Source organism: Neofelis nebulosa, chromosome 10, assembly GCF_028018385.1.
Source record: "Neofelis nebulosa isolate mNeoNeb1 chromosome 10, mNeoNeb1.pri, whole genome shotgun sequence".
In the NCBI taxonomy this organism is placed as follows: domain Eukaryota; kingdom Metazoa; phylum Chordata; class Mammalia; order Carnivora; family Felidae; genus Neofelis; species Neofelis nebulosa.
Window position 1 is genome coordinate 71,043,835 of NC_080791.1, and position 23,422 is coordinate 71,067,256.

The 23,422-nt window shown below is 40.4% G+C and overlaps 1 protein-coding gene across 4 annotated transcripts; it reads right to left on the reverse strand.

The window, feature by feature from the left end:
• Nucleotides 1-97: 97 nt before the first annotated feature.
• Nucleotides 98-22,120, reverse strand: LOC131487522 (vitamin D 25-hydroxylase). Of its 4 annotated transcripts, XM_058688324.1 has the most exons (5): nt 21,802-22,120; nt 9,019-9,160; nt 4,804-5,436; nt 3,843-4,172; nt 98-2,792 (listed from the first exon to the last, which is right to left on the reverse strand). In XM_058688324.1, the coding sequence occupies exons 1-5, from the start codon at nt 22,024-22,026 to the stop codon at nt 2,617-2,619; spliced, it is 1,506 nt and encodes a 501-aa protein (XP_058544307.1). In that variant the 5' UTR covers nt 22,027-22,120; the 3' UTR covers nt 98-2,616. The 4 variants fall into 4 exon arrangements, with proteins under 4 accessions (XP_058544307.1, XP_058544309.1, XP_058544310.1 ...); XM_058688326.1 differs by lacking the exon at nt 9,019-9,160 and having other exon boundaries at nt 21,802-21,929; XM_058688327.1 differs by lacking the exon at nt 9,019-9,160 and having other exon boundaries at nt 4,804-5,027; nt 21,802-21,891.
• Nucleotides 22,121-23,422: the final 1,302 nt, after the last annotated feature.

Genomic DNA, 23,422 nt, shown 5'->3' on the forward strand with positions numbered 1-23,422 from the left:
TCAGAGAAGGCATTTCCACTGCAGAAGATCCATAGTCTATTACTACATGGTTTCCCAAAATAAGTATTTTCCATTATGGACTACTAATTCATGTTAATTTATAGTTTTCAAAAACGGCAGCATTTTATTTTTTACCACAGTTAATTGGCTCCAAATAGTCAAGAGTTGATAGTATATTGAAAAACAACCTTATAAACTGTAAAGCACACTATAAATCATTAGGAGTAAAAAGCACAGGGATGAAGGACATGTGTCTGCTATGAACTACAGGAATCATTTTCCCTCTGAACTCCTATTTCTTTGGCTATAAAATGAGCACAATGAGATGAAAGCTCTTTTACATTTAACAAGCTATGAATCTACATTTTTAAATGATTTTGTCAAGTTCGCACTGACCTCAGTCAGAAAAAATGTAACATAAGAAATGGGTACAAAGTAAAGCAAATAAATAGTATGTTCTTCATTCTCTGTAGGTTTATGAAGGTCATCCTAAAAGAAATAGTGGTAGCATTCAGGAGCAAAAAAAGCCTCCTTAATTTTGATTACAATCCATTCCAGTTCGGTAAATTTCTTTGCGAAGACCACCAACCCTCCAGAATCTCCAGTCTCAGAAGTTCACCTCAGGCATTCAGAGGAGATATGACAGTAAGCAGGAGGCCCAGGGATGAGAGATTTGTTCATCAAAGGAAGAGAAAGATCAAAAAGCAACTTGAATGAACACATTTGTCTAGAGGCAGGGAGGCAGGTAGGATAGCTGCTGGGCCTAGCAAGTGGTCAGGGGGCAGTGAAGTGGACATTGTAATTGGTCTGCTAGTCAGGAGTTCCTCTTCTCTCCTTATTTCTGTTTAGGTAACTATACTTCCCCAGGGTAGCACATGTACTTTGGGAGAAGCCAACTCCATCACGAGCTCTAGAAGTCAGGCCTAAGTGAACCATAATCCCACTCAAAAGACAGAGTTTTAAAAGATGGGCATGTAACTTAGTTAGGACCAATGGGACACAAAGAACAGTTCTGGGGGAATATCTGAAAAGCTCCCATGTCTCTACAAGGAGGAGAACAAAGCACATGTACTTCCACGAGTCTGCCTTAAGATAAAGCTGATGCCATCTGGGAAGCCAAATCGAGTGATGTGAGCAAGCAGATCTTTGTAGTATGGAGCATGTAGGACATACTCACCCTAAAACTGCCATACTACCTCCAAATGTCCCATTGAGGTGTATCTACCCAGGACTTTTCCCCTCCTGCAACCAGAAACATCTTAATAAGCCAGAAAGGCAAAGACTCCTGATTCATCACACTTGGAAATATTCAACAGATGAAGTTACTAAGGTTAAATTCATATTCTCTCTTTTTTTTCTTTTAAGTAGGCTCCACGCCCAGCACAGAGCAATGTAGGGCTCAGTCTCACGACCCTGAGATCAATACCTGAGCTGAGATCAGGAGTCAGACGCTTAACCAACTGAGCCACTGAGGCACCCCTAAATTCATAATCTTAACAGAAGTCTTTGTTGTATATATACATACAAGGCTGCAAGTACTCATGAGCCAAGTTATACGAGCAGAAACCCTTGATATATAATCTTGGAAGAAATCTTGTTAAAAAACTATATACGGGTAGATACACAGAGCAGTTTGATCAGGACAGTCACAGTTCACACATTTTCCTGGCATCATTATTAACAGAAGCCCATCACTCTGAAGTGTCCCAATGTATACATTTACCCTGACTCTAAAGCATTTTTTTTTTTTGGATTTATATAGTATTATCTTCAGGAAAATACAGTAATCCAAGGAAATGACTAGAGACCTCTACAAGTAAAAAGATTCAATCTTTAGGACCTGTGCCTGGTTTAGGAAAAGAGTAGTACTAGGAAAAATGTCTGTGCCTGTGAAGAATTAATAATCACTTTCTGGGGGTCATTTTTATTGTAATTACATTATTGCAATTTCCTTCTACGGAACTGATGCTATGAGGATGAATACTCAGGGGTCACAGGGACCCTCATTTACAAGGAGATGACACAATTCTTATGAAGGTATAGTAGGGAGCAAGACTTGAAAGCATTGGCAGGTTCTAAAATATGTAGATATTTCTTCTATTATCTGCCACCATGTCTAAAATACCTCTGTACTCCAAACTCCCTTATTTGGGTTCTAATTTCTCCTTTAGTCTTCTATTAAACTGGACGCATACCACACTACCCATTAATGATGATACCTAACCAGAAGGGGGCTGGCCTTGGCATTTGGAAACAGGGACCCCAGGACCAGAGCAAGATGGAGTTAAGAAAGGATGAGAAGTATGTGGTGTTCAAAAAGAGGCTGAAAAGTCAGGCTCTGCTTAGGGCATCCACGGCCCTTCTTACTTAAGCAACACCTGTCATTTGCACCTTTGTTTTCCTCCACAGATAATTCTGCCTTAGAAGTCATAAAAGCTTAAAAAAAACATAGCTAATGCTTATTATTGCTTTAGTACTGTTTTCAAAGACACACCTGTGTTCATTTGGCTTTATGATGCTGTGATTTTTGTCCAAACGCACACACTGATTAGATAAACAAGGTTCAGAGGTAAAAGGCAACCAGATAGCCTTTTCCCAGAAAACATCCACGCACTTTCAGCGCCTTTCTGCACAGATGAGGTAGGGCTGGGGTTGCAATGTCATGCCTAATCTGGGCTTCAGATCTGGAACCAGTTCATGTGGAAAATGCAGGTGAAACCTCTGAAGCAATGTTGTAAAAAACAGGAACATTTCCATCCGAGCCAGCTGTTCTCCAAGACAGTGTCTTCTCCCTAAAAACAAAACAAAGCAAAACAAAACAACAAAACATATTTTTTTAAAACTCCACAATATTGGGGTGCCTGGGTGGCTCAGTTGGTTAAGCGTCCCACTTCAGCCTCAGTGAGTTCGAGCCCCTCGCCAGGCTCTGTGCTGACAGCTCAGAGCCTGGAGCCTGCTTCAGATTCTGTGTCTCCGTCTCTCTCTGCCCCTCCCCTGCTTGCGCTCTCTCTCTCGCTCTCAAAATTAAATAAACATTTAAAAAAATCCACAATATTTACCAAAATTTGTATCTAATATGTGGGTACCGTTAAGGAAATCTGGAATTTAAAGAAAGTTATGTTTATTAAAAGGAATAAAAAATTGGCCCTTCAGTTCTCAGAGCCCATTTCTTTACCTTCTGTCAGATCATGGACTTCTGTAAGCTTATGAATCCCCTTCCACACTTCCCTTTCATGTTGCAACACAGCCCAAGATACACCATGAAAGACTGAATTTGAGGTATGACATTTTGTTCTCTAGATCCAGGAGAAACTCATTTCATTTCAAATGACTGAATGTTAACCCTTCCCCAATTAAAGGAAGAGTTTTCAGTCCATTTTCCATGGATCTTGTGATCTGTGTATTTTTTCACAGCAGAAGCCATATTTTTGGAGATGAGGTATAATAAACTAGGAGCCAAGAGAGCTGTGTTCTCATTTTACTTCAAATTATGGTGTCATCTCTTCCCCTGGGTCTCAGTTTCTCAAGCTACCTGTTACGGACTTCTAGCTCTGTAAGTTTTGCTTACAAGACAAAATCCACAAGCAATAATTCAACAGGAAAAGTTTCAGAAGAAGCCAGAGCTTCTCAACAGTTTCTTTCTAGTTACAAAATTAAGCATTGAGTAGAAACAGGTATAAATGACTTCTAATTAAACCATTCTCTCCTGTGAGAATCAATGTTGTGTTTCTGGTGTTGGAATCTTTAATTCTACAATGGAATGCTTCAGATTAAGATGTCATACGTGAGCAACCATCATTACACTCTGTCCTGAAGTTATGCCCCTGTGAAAGTTCTCTTACCCAAGGAAAAAGGAACCAAAGCTTCTCTCTTGGCAAAATAGCCACTGCTGTCCAGAAAACGCTCGGGATAGAATATTTCTGGGTTTCTCCAGTACTTTTCATCAAAGTGTACAGAATAAAGATTGGTAATTACTGTCGTGCCTTTAGGAATGGAATAACCACGTACGACTGCATCTTCAGAGGTTGCGTGGAAAATCCCTAATGGCACTATATTACAGAATCTTAAAACTTCATGCAAAACTGCCTCAGTATAAGGCATTTTGCATTTGTCATCCCAAGAAGGCTTCCCAGTGGGTCCCATAATTAAATCGATCTCTTTCTGAACTTGTCCTGTCAGAGGAAAAGTGTTCAAGTTATTATGCAATTCTTAGAATTATAGCCAAAGTAATTTCTCTTTGGGACAAAACAAAGGATAACCTATAATAAGTCAACAGGGTATGGGGACAACCAGGTTCAGATTTTTCATCATCTGGGAGTTCTATTTGACCATATGCCATATATTGTGTGCTACCAGAAACCAATGCTCTGAGTAACTTTGTTGTGAAAAACACACTAAAAGTAATAAAAAATTAACAATCGAAAGTAAGACAAATAAAAATTAAACAACCCTACAATTGGAATAACATCACTCTCAGCCAGGGAAATAGTGAAACATAAAATTTGACTTGAAGAAACTGGCGTTCAGGTCCCAGCTCTGCCACTTCTAGTGGCTGAACTTGGGCAAGGCAGCCATTTAGCCTTTTCCTTCATTTACAAAATAGGTGTAATAAGACCTATCTGAGGTTTTTACATGACTTGGGAGAACAGATGTGTGAAACTCTTTACAACTATTAAATATTTTTCTTCTCGGCTAGTACAGGAGAAATTCCCAAATAAAATGCTTTGTACACAGCCAAAGACTCTAAGGCATGTGTGAGTCCCAAATGTAAGGACAGCCCTATATGGTCAACAGAATCCTCACCTTGAATGTTAGGATAAAGGGCCATGAAAAGAATTGCCCACCGTAGCACATTGGTTGTAGTTTCGGTTCCAGCAATGATGAGTTCACCCACGGAAAAAATAAGATTTTCTCTGGAGAAAGTAGATGATGGGTCATTTTTACCTTGATCCATCTCATCCAAATAAGCATCAATGAAATGCTGAGGTAACTGAGGCTTTCTGTTGATGGAAGCTTTTTCGATAAGCCTGGAGAGAAAATCATAGACCACAGCTGCATTTCTAAATAGCTGCTGATGTTTTCCAAAAGGTAAGATGCCAATCCATGGAAAGGCATTATACAGGAAGACAGAGGCACTGGCAGCCAGTTCCACGTTTTCACTGAATAACTCAATCATGTGCTGAAAATCAGTGTCTTCATAAGTGAATCGTTCTCCAAAAATGATCAGATTGGTTATGTTTGAAACAGCATTTGTTATTAATTGTTTCAAGTCAAAAGGTCTACCTTTGTATGTTTCAATAACATCAATAAAAAATTTGGTTTCTTCTAAGATTTTAGATTCAAAAGACTTTTGACCATATCCAAAATAGCGAAAGCTATTTACAGCTAATCTTCTGTGATCAATCCATCCTCGACCATATCTGGAATTAAGTAAGCCTGAAAAAACAAAAGTATTAAAAAATTTGATCATTCCAACATTCCTGTATCTAACACCTGAAAACGCTATGGAGTAAAAAAGGGTGGTCAGTCATTCTTCTCCAAATTCTCTTTCTATAAACCTAGTGGTTTTAAGCCCTGTTCTCTGCTACTCATTAGCCACAGAATACTGTCAACATATAAAGCTTGTCTACTTTTTATCTGGGGACAGGCAGAAAAGACCTGTAATTCTCCCACCACATGAAACTGGACAGTCTTATGTAATTCATCCTGGGTGAACTAGACCTGTATTCTCTAACTATTACTATACCCCTCATCTATAAACGACAAATGACTGCATGTTCCATGGGCAAAATTTTATCTTGGACTAAACAAACAGCTGAAAATCATCCCTCAAGGATTAGGAATCTTCTGCATTAAGAGTCTAGGTTTTAGAATACAGACATCCTCCTGTTAAAAGCATATGTTACACAAGGTAACTCTTGAAGAGGCCAAGGAAAGCTGAATGAGGCGTCAATGTGGTGGAAATACTCAAGCCTAAAGGAGGATACCAAGAACTGAATGTTTGTGTCCCCACAAAATCCATATGTTGAAGCCTAACCCCCAGTGTGATGGTATTAGGAGGTTGGGCCTTTGGGGAGGTGATGAGGTCATGAGGGTGGAGCCTCATGAACTGGATTAGTGCCCTTACAAGAAACACAAGAAGAGATGATTGTTCTCAGCTATGCGAGAATACAGGGAGAAGGCATCTGTCTACAAGTCAGGAAGCAGGCTCTTCCCAGACACCAGATCTCCTGGCACCTTGATCTTGGATTTCCCAGCCTCCAGACCTGTGAGAATAAATGTTTGTTGTTTATGATACTAAGTCTATATGGTGTTTTTATTAAAGCAGCCCAAATGAAGACAGAGGGACAGAGGGCAAACATGAAACTCAAACTTCCAATGTTGATATTGCTTGCCTTAAAATTTCAGTCTTCACAGTATACTCTGCTCTTCTCATGTCGCTACTATGGAATATATTCCCTTTAACTTAACTATCAAGATGCACCCCTACATTTACTGTAGTATTTACAATAGCCAAGATATGGAAGTAACCCATGTGTCCACTGATGGATGAATGGATAAAGAAGATGTGGTATATATACAAGGGAATATAATCAGCCAGAAAAAAAAAATGAATGAAATCTTGCCATTTGCAACAACATGGATGGATCTAGAGGGTATTATGAAAGTAAAATAAGTCAGTCTGAGAAAGACAAATACCATATGATTTCACTCATATGTGGAATTTAAGAAACAAAACAAAGAAAAAAAAAAGAAAAAACCCTTTTTTTTCTTTTTTTGAGAGAGAATGCTGAGTGTGGAACTTGACCTGGAGCTTGATCCCACAACCATGAGATCATGACTTGAGCTGAAATAAAGAGTCAGACGCTTAACCGACTGAGCCACCCAGGTGCTCCTAGACTCTTAAGCATACAGAACAAACTGGTGGATGCCAGAGGTGGGTGGGGGGATGGGTGAAATAGGTGAAGGGGATTAAGAGTACACTTATGATGATGAGTACTGAGTAATGTACAGAATTGTTGAATCACTATATTGTACACCTGAAACTAATATAACACTGTAGTTATAAAATAACTGTAGTTAATTATACTTGAATTTAAAAGGTGATTTGCAAAAAGTTAAAAAAAATAAGTTGCCTATCAAGAGGAAAACATCTTTAGCATATACATTTATGTAACATGTGCTTTATTTAAAATTTCATTCATTACTGGTACATACATGTACCTAATACAAAAATGTCACATTCTCCTGTACATGAGGTACCTATGAAATTTACATTTCAGCAACAGTTTTTGAATTTGGAGCTTATAATAACATTAACCATACATAAGGGGTCTGAAGTGCTATGTAATAATCTTACGTTCCCATAGTTGTCTTTTCTATATTTCCAGATGACTATTCATTCAACAAATACTCATTCAACATGTATTTATAGAGACCTACTGTGTTCCAGGCAGTGTGCTAGGTAACAGACCTAGCAGTAAATGGAAGAGGCAGAGATCCCTACTCCTCTGGATCTTACATACTAGTGAGGAGAGGCAAACAAACAAATTATACAGCAAAGATGGAGACATAGGGTGGTCAGGGAAAGCCTCACTGAGAAAGTGACATAAGTAAAGATATAGGACACGAGAGAGTGAACCAAGCAGATATCCAGGGAAAGACCACTGCTCTAGAGGGAACAGCTAGTGCAAAGGCACTGGGATGAAAGCAAGCCCCAGAGAGATGTATGCATATGAGACACATGTACAAGAAGGTTCAGAGGAGCCTTGTTATAACTCTACACTGGCCAAGCGTAGGCTGAGCCCACCTACCGGGCAACTTTCACTCAAAGAGTGGGCTAATGGTGGCTCTCATTTCCCAGTTTCAAATTCAGTGCATATGTATCTTAAAATAACACATAATTTTCTACTTTTGTTTGTCTTCCTGTTTTTTGGAAACATCAAGTTGAATGCTTATTTTAACTTTCTTTATAATAAAAACAGTCCAAACTATAAATCTATAGCTTTGAAAAATATATAGTATTATACTTTATCCCAAATACTGCTCTGCTAACATCATCTTTCATTTTCACAATTTCTTTAAAGGTCTCCTATTATAATTGTAGTATAATTTCTTCTTTGGCCTAATTATTATTGAGAAGAGTGTTTAAGAGGCTGGAAATTTGTGTTTTATTTATTTTATTGCTTTCAAATATCATTGTACTCTGGCCTGAGAATTTGTCCTTTACAACTGGTATTTTCTTTGCATTAGTTTTTTTGTTTTGAGATTTACTATATGGTTAATTTTTATTTTCTTTTCAATGTCTTTATTTTTAGTCTATGTAAGCAAAATATTGTTACATTTTTCTTTGAAATTAAGTGTGAAGCTCTCATTAAACTAGAGAATATTGGACACCATTATTGTATAACTCTTAGACTATTAAGTATTAAAACCACTGTATCTGACTTCAACATTCTAGTTTAGGCTTTCTGCTCACCAATCTATTAACTTTCAGCCTTTCTCTCTTGTTGAATATGGAATAACCCAACACTGATCAACACTAAATCAAACAGAAGCTAGTCCTTTACACAAATCCCACAATTCTTCATTTACATGTCATTAACTACATATGTAGTTAAGAAAGGCTGCTTCATATTCTAGAAGCAAAATGATAGTAAAAATGTCATCAAGTATTCAAGACAGGCTTTAAAAAATACTTTTGATTCAAGTGTGCATGCACATATGTGTATTCCTAACCTGTTTCACAAAACTTGAAGATATTATTAAATGTTAATTCTTTAAAACATTATTTATAATATTACAGACTGGATTACTACAATAGAATTAGCATGAATTGGTCTAAAATATGGCTGTCAGACCTGAAAGGTCTTCAAATACGAGGTTCTATAACCTAAATTAACTGATTATTTCCTGTTTTTCAGTACAACAGAATCCAAACTCTATGTACTAAATTTACATAGAATAAGGAATGTAATTTAAAATAGTAAATCACTAAACAAGTGAAAATACACATACCTCCCATTTTTGTCATCTTCATGAATAAAGGAAGGCATGGTCTGTCTGCAAAAATCTCACTTTGATGAACAAGGCATTCTTTTACTACATCATAGCCATTTAAAACCACAGTTGATATTCCTCCAAGATCTAAACTGAAGATCTTAAAGAAGAAGAGAACAACAACATGTAAATGGCAAAATGTATGGGCCAATATAACCATGGAAATCCACATGTGCTAAGTCCAGCTCTCCCAGCATTTGTTACTTCCCTGAAAACGGAAGGATCTTTTACTCAACTGACAATGGTTTGAATGCCTTCTCTCTACAAGGCGTATCAAACACTATGATTTCATTACCGAGTCAGTGCCTGGAGACATAATCTTATAAATGGTGTAATGAAAAGAGTACTGGGCTCCTGAAGCCTGGGTTCTAGTTTAAGCTTTGTCATTAAACAAATGTAGGACCCTGGGCAGAACGCTTAACCTTTTTGGGCTTCAGGGTTGCCCGAGAAAACATGGTACTTGATTTAGATGCTCTTTTAAGATTCATTCCAACTTAATACCTTCAATGATATCTAGGGATTTCTTTTTATTTCCAAGATAAATGAGGAAGCAACACCATCTACATATTATTTATTACTCCAACCTTAGGTAGGGGACGGGGTTACTTGAGAGATAACTTTGAAATATGAACATATTATAACTAGGCTCATTTGTATTTGGGTCCCTGAATTCCATGAAGTCAACAAGGAGGTCCTCTCAGGGAATGTGACCTTGGAGAAAAGGCCTTTACCACATAGGCACAGGTGGATGCCGCTCAGCTAAGGGGAAGGCCAGACAGAATAGCCATCCTTTCCTTGCTGGAGTTCCTCAGGTGCTTCACCTCAGGTTCATGTACAATGAAACACCTCTGTAGTGTAGCTAGTCCACAATAAGAGACTAGTCCAGCGAGGGAGCAATGCTACTTTATCAGTGGGGTGCAAAGATTGCTTATCTTCATCCTCTCAGGGCTTGGCTGAGAGCATTTTAGAACCAAAATACTTAGTCAAGCCTCATCTCGGTGCAAATAAGTACAGCAGATTTAACCATGGTTCACACGACTTCGTAAAAAACAAAACAAACAAACAAACAAACAAACAAACAAACAAACAAAAAACCCAGGAGGTTTAGCAGAGAACATAAGTTCAGCGGAAGTAATTACTGGGGGAAAAAAAAGTGATGAAACCTCCAAATAATCTCCAAATTGTAACAGAAGCAACCAACTGAGCAACAGAGTCTTTGGCACAGGATAGGTTCTGCCAACTGAGCAGCAGGAACACTAGAACCCTGGGGAAGTAGCATGGACTGTGTGTGACAAGCAGTGGTATCAGTCAAAAGTGGCAGTGTGAGAGTTTCAGCGCAAAGGGAACGGCTACCAGCTGAGCAAAAGGTGGGACTCTTTCGGCTCCCAAAGCAGTAATGGAATGATCTTGAAGTCATTTCCCAGCAGTGTAATTTTAACAGCTATAAAGGAAAAAACACCTCCTGTGTGCCTCCTCTATTCCCAATACTCTCCTATAACACTGTGACAACCAGACGTGAGGGTTTTCCACACCTCAGCAATTCTGGGACACCAACCGAGTGTCCTAGAATTTAACCCAATTCTGACACTATCCACCTGGAGATAGTGTCAGATCCCACAAGTTAAGGGCTCAGTCCCACAAGACTGCTGCCCGTCTCCACTTCAGGTGCCCATCCCAAGTCCTGTGCTTCTGACCAAAAGGCTATTAAGTCAGAGGCTCCCACGACCTCCTCCTTGGGTTTAATATGCTAGAGTGGCTCACAGAACTCAGGAAAATATTTTACTTACTAGATGAATGGTTTATTATAGAAGGACATAACTCGGCCTATTATAGAAGGACATAACAGCCACGTGGAAGACACACATAGGGCAAGGTATGGGGTAAGGGGAGTGGAGCTCCCATGCTCTCCCCAGGCATGCTATCCATCTTCTGCTCACCTCCACCTGTTCACCAACATGGAAGCTCTCTGAACTCTGTAATTCAGGCATTTTTATGGAGGCCTTATTACCTAGACATGATTAACATGGGCTATTGGTGATGGAATCAACTTCTAGGCCCTCTGCCTTCCCCAGAGGTAGTGGAGGCGTGACTGAAAGTTCCAACCCTCTAATCAGGCTTGTTTCTCCTGGTAATAAACTCCCATTTTAGGATCTTTCCAAAAAATTACTTCATTAGCATAAACTCCCATGTGGTTGAAAGGGGCTTGTTAAGAATAACAAAAGACACCTTAATCACTTAGGAAATTCCAAGGACTTTAGGAAGTATATTCCAGGAAAGGGACAAAGACCAAATATATATTTCTTATTATAAATCACAGTATCACAGCATGAAAGAATGGCATTAGAAAATAGGAAAAAAAGCAGACTGGTGATTTCACAGGATGGTAGAAAACCCTGCGATTGAAAAGTGTCTTAATAGGGAGGGAGAACAAACATGAGGGTCATAGTGCAGGGTACAGCCATCTATCAGGTGTGGACACTATGGATTATAAAAACCAAGGAGGAGCCATGGCTTGAGAAGACTGTTACACAATCCACTTTTCCTCAAAAATGTGGTCCCCTATTTGAGGGTAAAACTGGGGAATTTGTTATCTGAACTGTTATTTGAACTATTCTGTTATATGCTGTTTTCAAGGATTTTTGATAAAGGTTTGTGAAACACTTTCCTTCTCATCTAGAAGTTAGTCTATGAACTTTAAGTTTCTTCCCTTCCCTACAAACCAGCTCTGCCCACAATTTTTCACTGTCTCAGTTAATGACCACTCCATCCACCCTTCCAGCTCTTCAGGACCCAAATTGCCCATGAGCTGCCCAGGTAGACTCTTATTTTTCTTTCCAGCCCCACGTCACTTCTTAGTAGCCATGTTGTTTCTATTTTCAGAATATAAACAGTGTATGATAATTTCTTACCCTTCCATCACTGACACTCTAAGCCATCTTCATTTTCTCCCTATGTTATCATAACAGCCTCTCAACTTGTCTCGTAATAGGTGATTCTTGACATGGCATACTCCCACTTCATGGCCTTTGTAAGTGTTCTCTTGGCCTGGAATGTTCTTTCCCTGGTTATTCTTATAGTTTAAGCTTTTGCTCAAAGGCCTTCTTTTTTGCAGTGAGGCCTGCTCTAACCCAGTTAAAATTTCATCCCTTAGCATTTTTCCTCTCTCTTGCCTTAATTTAGTTTATTTCATACTCTGTACTCTAGCATATTATTTACTTCACTTATTGTATTTATATTGCCCATCTCCCCCCCCTCCGCTCAGCCCCCAGGAGAATGTAAGCTACACTAGGGCAGGGATTTTTAACAGTTGTGTTTGCACTCTCAACGATAGCCAAATTATGTAAAGAGCCTAAATGTCCATCAACTGATGAATGGATAAAGAAATTGTGGTTTATATACACAATGGAGTACTACGTGGCAATGAGAAAGAACGAACTATGGCCCTCTGTAGCAACGTGGATGGAACTGGAGAGTGTGATGCTAAGTGAAATAAGCCATACAGAGAAAGACAGATACCATATGTTTTCACTCTTATGTGGATCCTGAGAAACTTAACAGAAGACCAGGGGGGAGGGGAAGGGGGGAAAAAGTTACAGAGAGGGAAGGAGGCAAACCATAAGGGACTCTAAAATACTGAGAACAACCTGAGGGTTGATGGAGGACTGGGGGAGAGGGGAAAGTGGGTGATGGGCATTGAGGAGGGCACCTGTTGGGATGAGCACTGGGTGTTGTATGGAAACCAATTTGACAATAAATTTCATATATTGAAAAAAAATAAAAAGAAAAAGAAATTTCATAACCACCCTATGGATGACACAATTAAGTTGCAAAGCATTTTCATTTCAAAGTATAAATTTTCAAATAAATATTTAAAAAACATTAAAAAAATAAAAATTAAAAACAAAAAACAAAAAACAAAAAACAGTTGTGTTTGCTACTATTATCTTCACCCCAGGACAGTACAGAGCAGATGCTGACAATTGTTAAATATATGTTGAATTAATGAATGGCGGTAGAGACATACATTTATGCACACTATTATACAATATCATGGGTGAAGGACTAGGAGGAGAGGTATGTGAAAGTGTCATTGATGAAACATGATTGCCACACACTTTTCCACATCTGCTTGGGTTGTCTTCTCATTTGAGATGCCTCCCATCACTGCCGTACTGTTCAAACCATACCAAGTCGTTAGGGAACACCCCCACTGAAGCCTTTCTTGGTGCACTCTCCCTCTTTCTCTCCTCTGAACCACCACAGCACAAGCTGAGATACCTCTGTGGCACTTACTTAATACTACCTTGAACCAGAAACCAGGAATGTTCTTGTCTCCTGATTGCCTCCTAAATTATAAACTCCACAGAATCAGGGATTTCATCTTTCATCTTCTGAACCTTCCAAAGAATCTCACACAGTGCCTTGCATGAAAGTCTCAATAAATGCTTTCGGTGTAAATATGTCAATAAGCAGCCAAATCTACTTGTCTTTTATAAAGTAAGGAATTGTTTTATGGTCCTTACATTCATTACTTGAAAATAATCTGTAAAAAATACTTTTACTACCTTTGCTAGCTAAGAAATGCTTCTCAAAATTTGGATTAAGAGTAAAGTCACTGCAGAAGCTTACACATTCAGAGTGAATCGCCAAGGAAATGATACTTCTTGATGTGGTATATTTCCATTTAAGATTACCTTTAAAATGAATGTATGAGACCCCAGTACTGGTTATTTTCCCTTCAAGATTTATAAAAAAAGAACTGAATTCACAGATTAGATAAAAGTAAGTGTCACTTGAGGTGACTGTCACTTCTCACACGCAGTTTTCAAGTCCAGGCTTTTTCTGTGAGCACACATCTCCAAATTAAGAAGAGAGTGGAAAAATAAGATTCTATTTACAAATAAGCCCTATAAACAACTTGCACAGCCTCTCAGAAGTGTAAGAGATAATAGTCTCCTCCTACTTTCAAAAAAGGTATAGTATTTAACAACTTGTACTAATGGTAAGACTTCATCAGAATTGCAAAATACCAGTAATGCAATGAGAGACCTTTAGGGTGTTTCACAACTAAGATAAAGATCAAATGTTGCCAGGGAGGGTCCAAGACAAAGATATAGGAAGACCTGGAACTCCCCTCCTCCAAAACCACAGCAAATCTACACCTATTTATAAAGCAATTCCTCCTGAAGAACTAAGTAGCTTTTTCTTTTTTTTTATTTTAGTGAGAATGAGAGAGAGAGAGAGAGAGAGAGAGAGAGAGAGAGAGCGCGCGCACATGGGAGAGAGGGGCAGAAGGAGAGAGAAAGAGAGAAAATCTCAAGCAGGCTCCATGCTCAGTGCAGAGACCGATATAGGGCTCAATCCCATGACCCTAGGATCATGACCTGAGCTGAAATCTAGAGCTGGATGCCCAACCAACTGAGCTACCCAGGCGCCACCCCCACCCCCCCATCCCAAAACAGCTTCTATACAACAAAAGACGACCACATAAAGAATGACAAGAGAGATGGAGACACAATAACAAAGGGAATCCCCACCCCCAATGCTGTGAATTTTGGTGGGGAGGGACAGTACTAAGGGGCTGAGAGCAGCCTTGCCTGTCTGGGGCACAGACAAAAAAAAAAACAACAACAACAACCCATGGTTTAAAAGGGCAACTAGAATATAAATAAACTAGCCCTATAGCCCTGCCAAATGACAGGGGAGCTGCTGGAAATCTGCCCAATCAGGAATGGCAAGTGCCATGGTTTACATTTCTTCTCCACCTTGACAGCATAGAAAGGAGCAGGGGCTGGGCACCATAGCCAGCCTGCAGCCTCAGTGAGCACTGGGCCCCTAGCCCACACCAGCCCAAGCCATCCCAACAAGGAGGCCCCAGCACAGCACACACCAAGATACCCCTAGTCAGCTGTCTCACCAATGTGACAGGTGCAAAGCACCCCGGAATACTCCAGGCCCACACCATTTCAGCTCCAGATGACTTGCCAGGGTACCCCTGATGCAGAGGGCCCAAGGACCTCCTTGTGCATGTCTGCCTCGGCTCTAGCCACCCTGCCAGGGCACCCCCTGCTCACAGGGTCCTGGGATCCCCCTGGGACACCCATCCATCCCTGCTTTCACCTACTTCACCTTCAGCTGTCCTGCCAGGGTGCTCTCTGTGTGGAGAGCCCCAGGAGCCCATCGGCTTACAACCTCTTCAGTTCCAGCTGTCCTGCCAGGGAGCCCTCTGTGTGAAGACCCCCTGGACTATTCAGGCCCATGCCCACTGCAGCTCCAGTCATTCCAGCAGAGTGCCCAGGACCTCCAGCCCACATCAGCCACAGTTCCAGCCATCCAGCCAAAATCGCCAGGCACAACCACTCCACCCATGTTTAGGAGCAGTATCTATTCATTTAATTCATAAAAACAAACGCAGAAAGTCAAGCAAAATGAAAAGACAGGAGAGTATGATCCAAATGAAAGAATAAGACAAAATGTGAGAAAAAGAACTAAATGAAATGGAGATAACCAATCTACCTGTTCAAAGTAGGTTTGACTTCTGAGGAAGATGGTGGAATAGGAGGATCCTAAACATAAATACATGGAGGTTAAATAACATGCTACCAAACAATAAATGGGTCAACCAAGAAATCAAAGAGGAAATAACAAAAAATACATAGAGACCAATGAAAATGAAAACACAATGGGCCAAAATCTTTGGAATGCAGTAAAAGCTGTTCTAAGAGTGAAGATTATAGTAGTATAAGCCTACTCAAGAAGCAAGACAAATCTCAAATAAAAAACCTAATCTGACACCAAAATGAGCTGGAAAAATAAATAATAAAAACCAAAACCAGTAGAAGGAAGTAAATAATAAAGATCAGAGCAGAAATAAGTGAAACAGAAACTTAAAAAAAACAACAGAACAGATCAATGAACAAGAGCTGGTTCTTTGAGAAGATCAATAAAACTGATAAGCCTTTAGCCAGACTCATGAAGAAAAAAAGATGACCCAAATAAACAAAATCAGTAATGAAAGAGGAAAGTAACAACTAACTTCAAAGAAACACAAAGGATTATGAGACTACTATGAAAAATTATATGTCAAATTGGACGACCTAGAGGAAATAGATTTCTAGAAGCATATAATCTTCCAAAACAAAAAGAAAATCTGAATAGACTGATTTTGACTAATAATAAACTAATAATGACACTGAATGACTAATCAAAAAACTCCCAACAAACAAGTTAGGACCTGATGGCATCACAAGTGAATTCTACCAAATACTTAAATAAGAGTTAACACTTATTCTCCTCAAATTGTTCCAAAAAGAAGAGGAGAGAAAACTTCCAAATATATTCTACAAGGTCAACATTACCCTGATAGTAACAGCAAAGACACTACAAACACACACACACACACACACACACAAACACTCACACAAAACCCCAAACCACAGGCGAATAACCTCAATGAACACAGAACCAAATATCTTCAACAAAATATTAGTAAACCAAATTTAAAAATTAATTAAAATGATCAAGTGGAATTTATTCCGGGGATGCGAGGCTGTTTCAATACTTGAAACTCAATCAATGTGATACACCACATTAACAAAATAAAGGATAAAAATGAGATGATCATCTCAACAGATGCAGAAAAAGCATCTGAAAAAACTCAACATCTGTTCATAATGAAAACTCTCAACTAGAGGGAACATATCTCAATATAATAGAGTCCATATATAACAAACCCACAGCTAACATCATACACAATGGTGAAAAATTAAGAGTTTTTTCCCTAAGATCAGGAACAAGACAAGGATGTCCACTGTCACCACTTTTATTCAACATAGTACTGGGGTCCTATCCAGAATAATCAAACAAGAAAAATAATAAAAGTTACCAAAATTGGCAGGAAGAAGTAAAACTATTTGTTGATGACATGATACTATACATAGAAAATCTAAAGACCCCACCAAAACACTATTAGAAGTAACAGATACATAAGTAAAGCTGTAGGATACAAAATCAATATACAGAAATCTGTTGCATTGCTATACATAATAATGAAGTAACAGGAAAAGAAATTAATAAAACAATTCCATTTATAATAGCACTCAAAATAATAAAATACCTAGGAGGTGAAAAACTTGTACTCTGAAATCTATAAAACACTTATAAAAAAACCGAAGATGACACAAACAAATGGAAAGATATTCCATGCTAATGGACTGGAAGAACCAATACTGTTTAAATGTCCATACCATCCAAAGCAATCTAAAGATTTAATGCGATCCCTATCAAAATACCAACAGCATTTTTCACAGAAGTAGAAATACTAGAACAAATAATCCTAAAATTTGCAAGGAACTATAGAAGACCCCAAATAGGCAAAGCAATCTTGAAAAACAAAAACAAAGTTGGAGGTATCACAATCCCAGATTTCAAGATATACTACAAAGATATAATAATCAAAATACTATGATCCTGGCAAAAAAACCCAGACACACAGATTAATGGAACAGTAAAGAGAGCCTAGAAATAAACCCATTAATGTAAAATTAATCTACAACAAAGGAGGCAAGCACATGCAATGGGAAAAAAGACAAACGGTGTTGGGAAAACCGGACCAATACATGCAAAGAATGAAACTGGACCACTTTCTCACACCATATACAAAAATAAACTCAAACTAGATTAAAGGCCTGAATGTGAGTCCTACAATCATAAAAATCCTAGAAGAGAACATAGGGAGTATTCACTTGGTTATTTCCCTTAGCAATTTATTTATAGATATGTTCCTCAGGCAAGGGAAACAAAAGCAAAAATAAACTATTGGGATTACATCAAAAAATAAAAACTTGTAAACAGCAAAGGAAACCATTTAAAAAAAAGAAAACTGAAAAGGCAACCTACTGAATGGGAGAAGGTATCTGCAAATTGTATATCCCATAAGGGTTTGCTATCCAAAACAGATAAAGAAATTATACAACTCAACACCAGTAAAACAAGTAATCCAATTAAAAATGGGCAGAGGACTCAAATAGGCATTTTTCCACATAAGACACACACGTCATAAGACACACGAAAAGATGCTCAATATCACTAATCATCAGGAAAATGGCATATCAAAACCACAATGAGATATCACCTTACACCTGTCAGAATGGCTAGTATCAAAAAGACAAGAAATAACAAATATTGGTAAGGACGTGGAGAAAAAGGAACCCCTGTACACTGTTAGTGGGAATGTAAATTGGTGCAGCTACTGTGGAAAACAGTATGAAGGTTCCTCAAAAAATCGGAATTAGAAATAGCATGCAATTCACTAATTCCACTATTGGGTATTTGTCCAAAGAAATTGAACACACTGTTTCAAAAAGATACATGCACTGCTATGTTCATGACAGCACTATTTACGATGGCCAAGATACGGAAGCAACCTAAATATCCATCAATATATGAAAATATGAATACGTGATATAATGTACACATTATTATTACTCAACCATAAGAAAGATGAGATCTTGCCATCTGGGACAACATGAAGGGACACAGAGGCTATTATGCTAAGAAAGACATATACGATTTTGCTTATATGTAGAATCTAAAAACAAAGACAAAAGCAGAAACAGACCCATAAATACATACAACTGGTGGTTGCCAGAGGGGAGGGGATGAGGGGATGGACAAAATGCGTGAAGGTGAGTGGGAGGTACGAGCTGCCAGTTATGGAATGAGTAAGTCATGAGAATAAAAGGTACAGCATAGGGAATATGGTACTAGAATAGCAATGCATGGTAACAGATGGTAGTCACATTATGGTGAGACTAGCATAGGGCACAGAATTGCTAAATCACTACACTTTATGCCTAAAATTTAACATTGTGTGTCAACTACAATTTAAAAAAAAAGAATCAGGGGCACCTGGGTGGCTCAGTCAGTTAAGTGTCTGACTCTTGGGTTTCAGCTCAGGTCATGATCTCACAGTTCTGTGAGGTGGAGCCGTGTCAGGCTCTGTGCTGACAGTGCGGAGCCGGCTTGGTTTTCTCTGTCCCCCACCTCTCTGCCCCTCCCCCACTTGCACTGTCTCTCTCAAAACAAATAAATAAACTTAAAAAAAAAGGATCAAATGTTGTCATAGCTGAAAGAATTAGTATGTTAGGTGTGGTTTTCAATATGTTAGGTAGTTTTCAACTTAAGTGTAAGGGCAGAGTCAGGCAAACAGTTATCTACTCTTCAATGCATACATCCTTTTCATTTTTTCTCCTCTCTTCCTCTGTTCTTCCTGTACTTAACAGCACTACTTGATTTTATCACCTCCAGTAAATTGCCCTCTTTGTAAAGAACCATGGTCACCTCTGGGGCGCCTGGGTGGTGCAGTCGGTTAAGCGTCCGACTTCAGCCAGGTCACGATCTCGCGGTCCGTGAGTTCGAGCCCCGCGTCAGGCTCTGGGCTGATGGCTCGGAGCCTGGAGTCTGTTTCCGCTTCTGTGTCTCCCTCTCTCTCTGCCCCTCCCCGTTCATGCTCTGTCTCTCTCTCTGTCCCAAAAAAATAAATAAAAAACGTTGGAAAAAAAAAAAATTTAAAAAAAAGAACCATGGTCACCTCAAACAGTCGTAACAGCAATAAAACGAATTACTCATGCCAAATTCTTAAATCCATTGAACCAGATCTACTTATCCCAAAATGAAGTCTTGTATAATTTGTAATCTATTTTGATAGGAAACTCAGGTTACCCCCTTCTGGAAAAGAATGTTCATTGTAAATACAATGATCCTATCAGTTCAAATATTTATATATGAAAAACAACTTCTTATTCTGCAAGACAGTGTTTCACATAATTAGCTTAAATATACTTTTTATGTTGTAGACCTAATAAACTGTTCTGCAATTTATAACCAAGAACATTTGAGAAGCAGTTAACTGTTTCTAGTCATTATTCTCATTACACAAGAGGAAAAATTAAAATTCAGAGAGGAAAAAGTCCAGTTTTATCTGACAAAAGAGGACTCAACTGCTAGGCTCATGCCTCCTTTCACATCTTATGATTTCTCTAGAATAGGGGTGCCTGGTTGGCTCAGTTGAGTCTCTAGAGTCTCTAGAATAGGGGTGCCTGGTTGAGTGTCTGACTCTTGGTTTTGGTTCAGATCATGATCTCAATGGGCTCTGCACTGACAGTGTGGAGTGTGCTTGGGATTCTTTCCTTCTCTCTAAATAAATAAATAGTTAAAAAAAAAATTCATGATGCTTTGTACCCACATACCAGAGCTCATATACACTCAATGGAAATCACAGAAATACACTCAACTCCTGGAGAACCGGAAGGCTGACCAAAAAATGTAAGAACTACATACATCTGCTTTACCTAAGTCCACTTACCCTTTAACAACGTTAATGGTTACCGAGGTACCAAAATCCAGGGTAATTCTTGTAAACACTGGTTCAGATAAGGTTTTAAGCCCCAACCTGAAATACCACAATTGCCAAACAGCAATGCTCTGCTTTTCTTTCTAAGCATTCACAATTTGTGGTCGATATCTAGATTTGCTCTCTCAGTGGGCTCGAACTCCCTGAAATCGGGCCGTGTCTGCCTTCCTCACTTCATCGCCAGCGCCTGGCACAGCCTGGTGCATAGGAATGGATGGATTCGAAACATAACAGGTGAGGGGCGCCTGGGTGGCGCAGTCGGTTAAGCGTCCGACTTCAGCCAGGTCACGATCTCGCGGTCCGTGAGTTCGAGCCCCGCGTCAGGCTCTGGGCCGATGGCTCAGAGCCTGGAGCCTGTTTCCGATTCTGTGTCTCCCTCTCTCTCTGCCCCTCCCCCGTTCATGCTCTGTCTCTCTCTGTCCCAAAATAAATAAAAAAAATGTTAGAAACATAACAGGTGAGCTCAGCCAGGGCCGATGCTCTGGAAACTTCTGTCTCCTTCTGGGGTCAGGACACCTTTCCAATCCCAAGCTTGATTCCCGGCCTTGTCCCCTGCATGGAGGGGCCTAGCTGCTGTCTGCAAGTCACTCAGCATTTCTGTGCCGAACTTTCCTTCTCTAGACAGTGGGAGACACTGTAAGTGGTTAGTGGGAGAGGCCGGAAGTTGGCCCTGCGGTGGGTCGTGAGTTTACCAGAGGGCACCTCGCTCAGTGTTTTCTAAGAAGATGCTCCTGGCTGGTCAGGGCGACACTGCTCACTCTGCGCTGTAGGCCTCCGCATCGATTTTTAGTCATAAATTCATTCGCTTTCACAATTAATTTTCGAGAGCGCATCTTGGCCAAGGGCCTTCACCTGCGCTTTCTTACACCCCCCCTCCCCCCCACCCCAGCAGACGCCTAGACCAGGGACGCCTAGACCAGGCATCCTCAGATGCAAACATTCAGGAACTTCCTGTTAAAAACATTAACCTGGACCTACACTTCGAAAGCCTCATTTTCGCAAGAATCCGTGGGTAGAACCGAATACATGCCTAACTCCCGCGAGAGGACCAAAAAAAAGAAAAGAAAAGAAAAGAAAAGAAAAGAAAGAAAAAAGGCCGGAGCTCCACCGCGCAGGCGTGGGAGCACGACCTCCGCGCCCTTGCTGGGGGCCTGGCCCAGCTGGATCCCGCTGGGCTTTGGAAGGGTGGGGACTCTGGCTGGGCGGGGTTTCCCTTCAAGTCACTTGCACATAGGGTTGGGGACGACAGCTCGGGCCCGGGAGCCGCCGTCAGGTCCACCCCGGAGGTAGACCCGGGCCCTCCCTGCCCGTAGCCCGTCGGGCTGTACCTCGCCGTACACCTGGCTCTGCTTTCTCATGTAGACGTGGGGCAGCTCGCCTGAGGCGGCCAGCGAGTAGATGTTGCCGATAAATGGCAGCCCCGACGGCCCGGGAGGGAAGCCAGTGGGACGCCTCTGCTTCAGCAGCTGGCGGATCCCAAACGCGAAGAACAGCAAAAAGAGCACGCCTCCGAGCGCCGCCACGCACGGCTCGGCACCCGGAGGGCCCCACATTGCCCGGGCCGGGGGCTGGGGCTACGAACCCCCACCGCCGTGGAGTGGGGTCGCCCTTCTGCCCCGCTGTGCTCCTATTGGCCGGACATCCCGAGGTCCCGCCCCCGTTCCCTGGCCATTGGCTGGCTGAGCGTAGAGTCCTCTGGCCGCTCCCGACATTTACTCCCAGCTCTGTACCGCTCAGAGTCTACAGTGCAGAGGCGGGTGCGAGCCTTTGGATCTGGGCGTGGCTCTTAGGCGATCTCCTGAAGGCCTTTTCCAGGGTGTTGACCCCAGGGCAGGGCGAAGGAGACAGCCTTCCCCACTGGGCTGCTGCCAGCCCTTTCTGAGGGAGTCTTTTTAGGAATTATTAAATAAGGAAGTTTTAAACAAACTATTTAAGAGTGACAAAATTTCAAAGATTATCCGAATTCAGTTTTGAGCTAAACCTGATAATCTTAAAAATTTCCACTTGAGAACTGATTCATCAACATACAAAGAAAATAATCTGCCCTGTTTTACTCATTTGTCCCTTGGTCATTATGAGGCATTTTTGTGTGTGATCTAAGGATTGTGATTACGGAATATGTAGGTAACCTGAATTAATCATGTATTTTTTCACCCCTTTCTGGTCTTCCCAAACTGGTTACTTCTTGGCAGAGGACTCATTAGGCTGCAGTTGCCCACGGATGGTACTTAGTCTTCAAGCTTTCTAAATTAGCTAAAATTAAGCAACTGATTGCTTATTTGTTAATTCCCATTTGGTATGTTTCTACTCCTGCTTTCTATTGAGCAGTTTCTTGCAACATAGGACCTACCCAGGCATGGGACTCTTCTAACAGGTGTCTTCTAGTTGTGATTCAGCAGTGGCAAGAGTGTTACGGTCTTTAGCTTAAGGCGAATTCATGCAACAAATATTTATTGGATGTCTATCATGTAGTGGTATCATAAGCAATGGAGATACATAGGTGAAAAGAGCAACAAAGTCTTCACCCTCCTAGAATTTACATTCTTGTGAAAAGGAAGAGGAATAAACAGAAAATAATTTTAGGTGATTATAATCAGAGGTGCCTGGGTGGCTCAGTCATTAAGGGCCCACTTAGGTTCAGGTCATAATAATCTCACAGTTGTGAGTTCGAGCCCCGCAATCGAGCTCTGTGCTGACAGCTCAGAGCCTGGATCCTGCTTCGGATTCTGTGTCTCCCTCTCTCTCTGCCCCTCTCCTGCTGGTGCTCTGTCTCTGTCTCCCTCTCAAAAAAAACAAAACAAAACAAAACAAAAAAACAAAAAAACTTTAGATAATTATAATCAAATGAAAATAAGTGTGTAGTGAGATACCTTAGCAGGTGTGAGATATTAAGAAATGTCTCTTTAAGAAGATGACATTTGAACTTAGATGAAATGATAAGGAGATGTA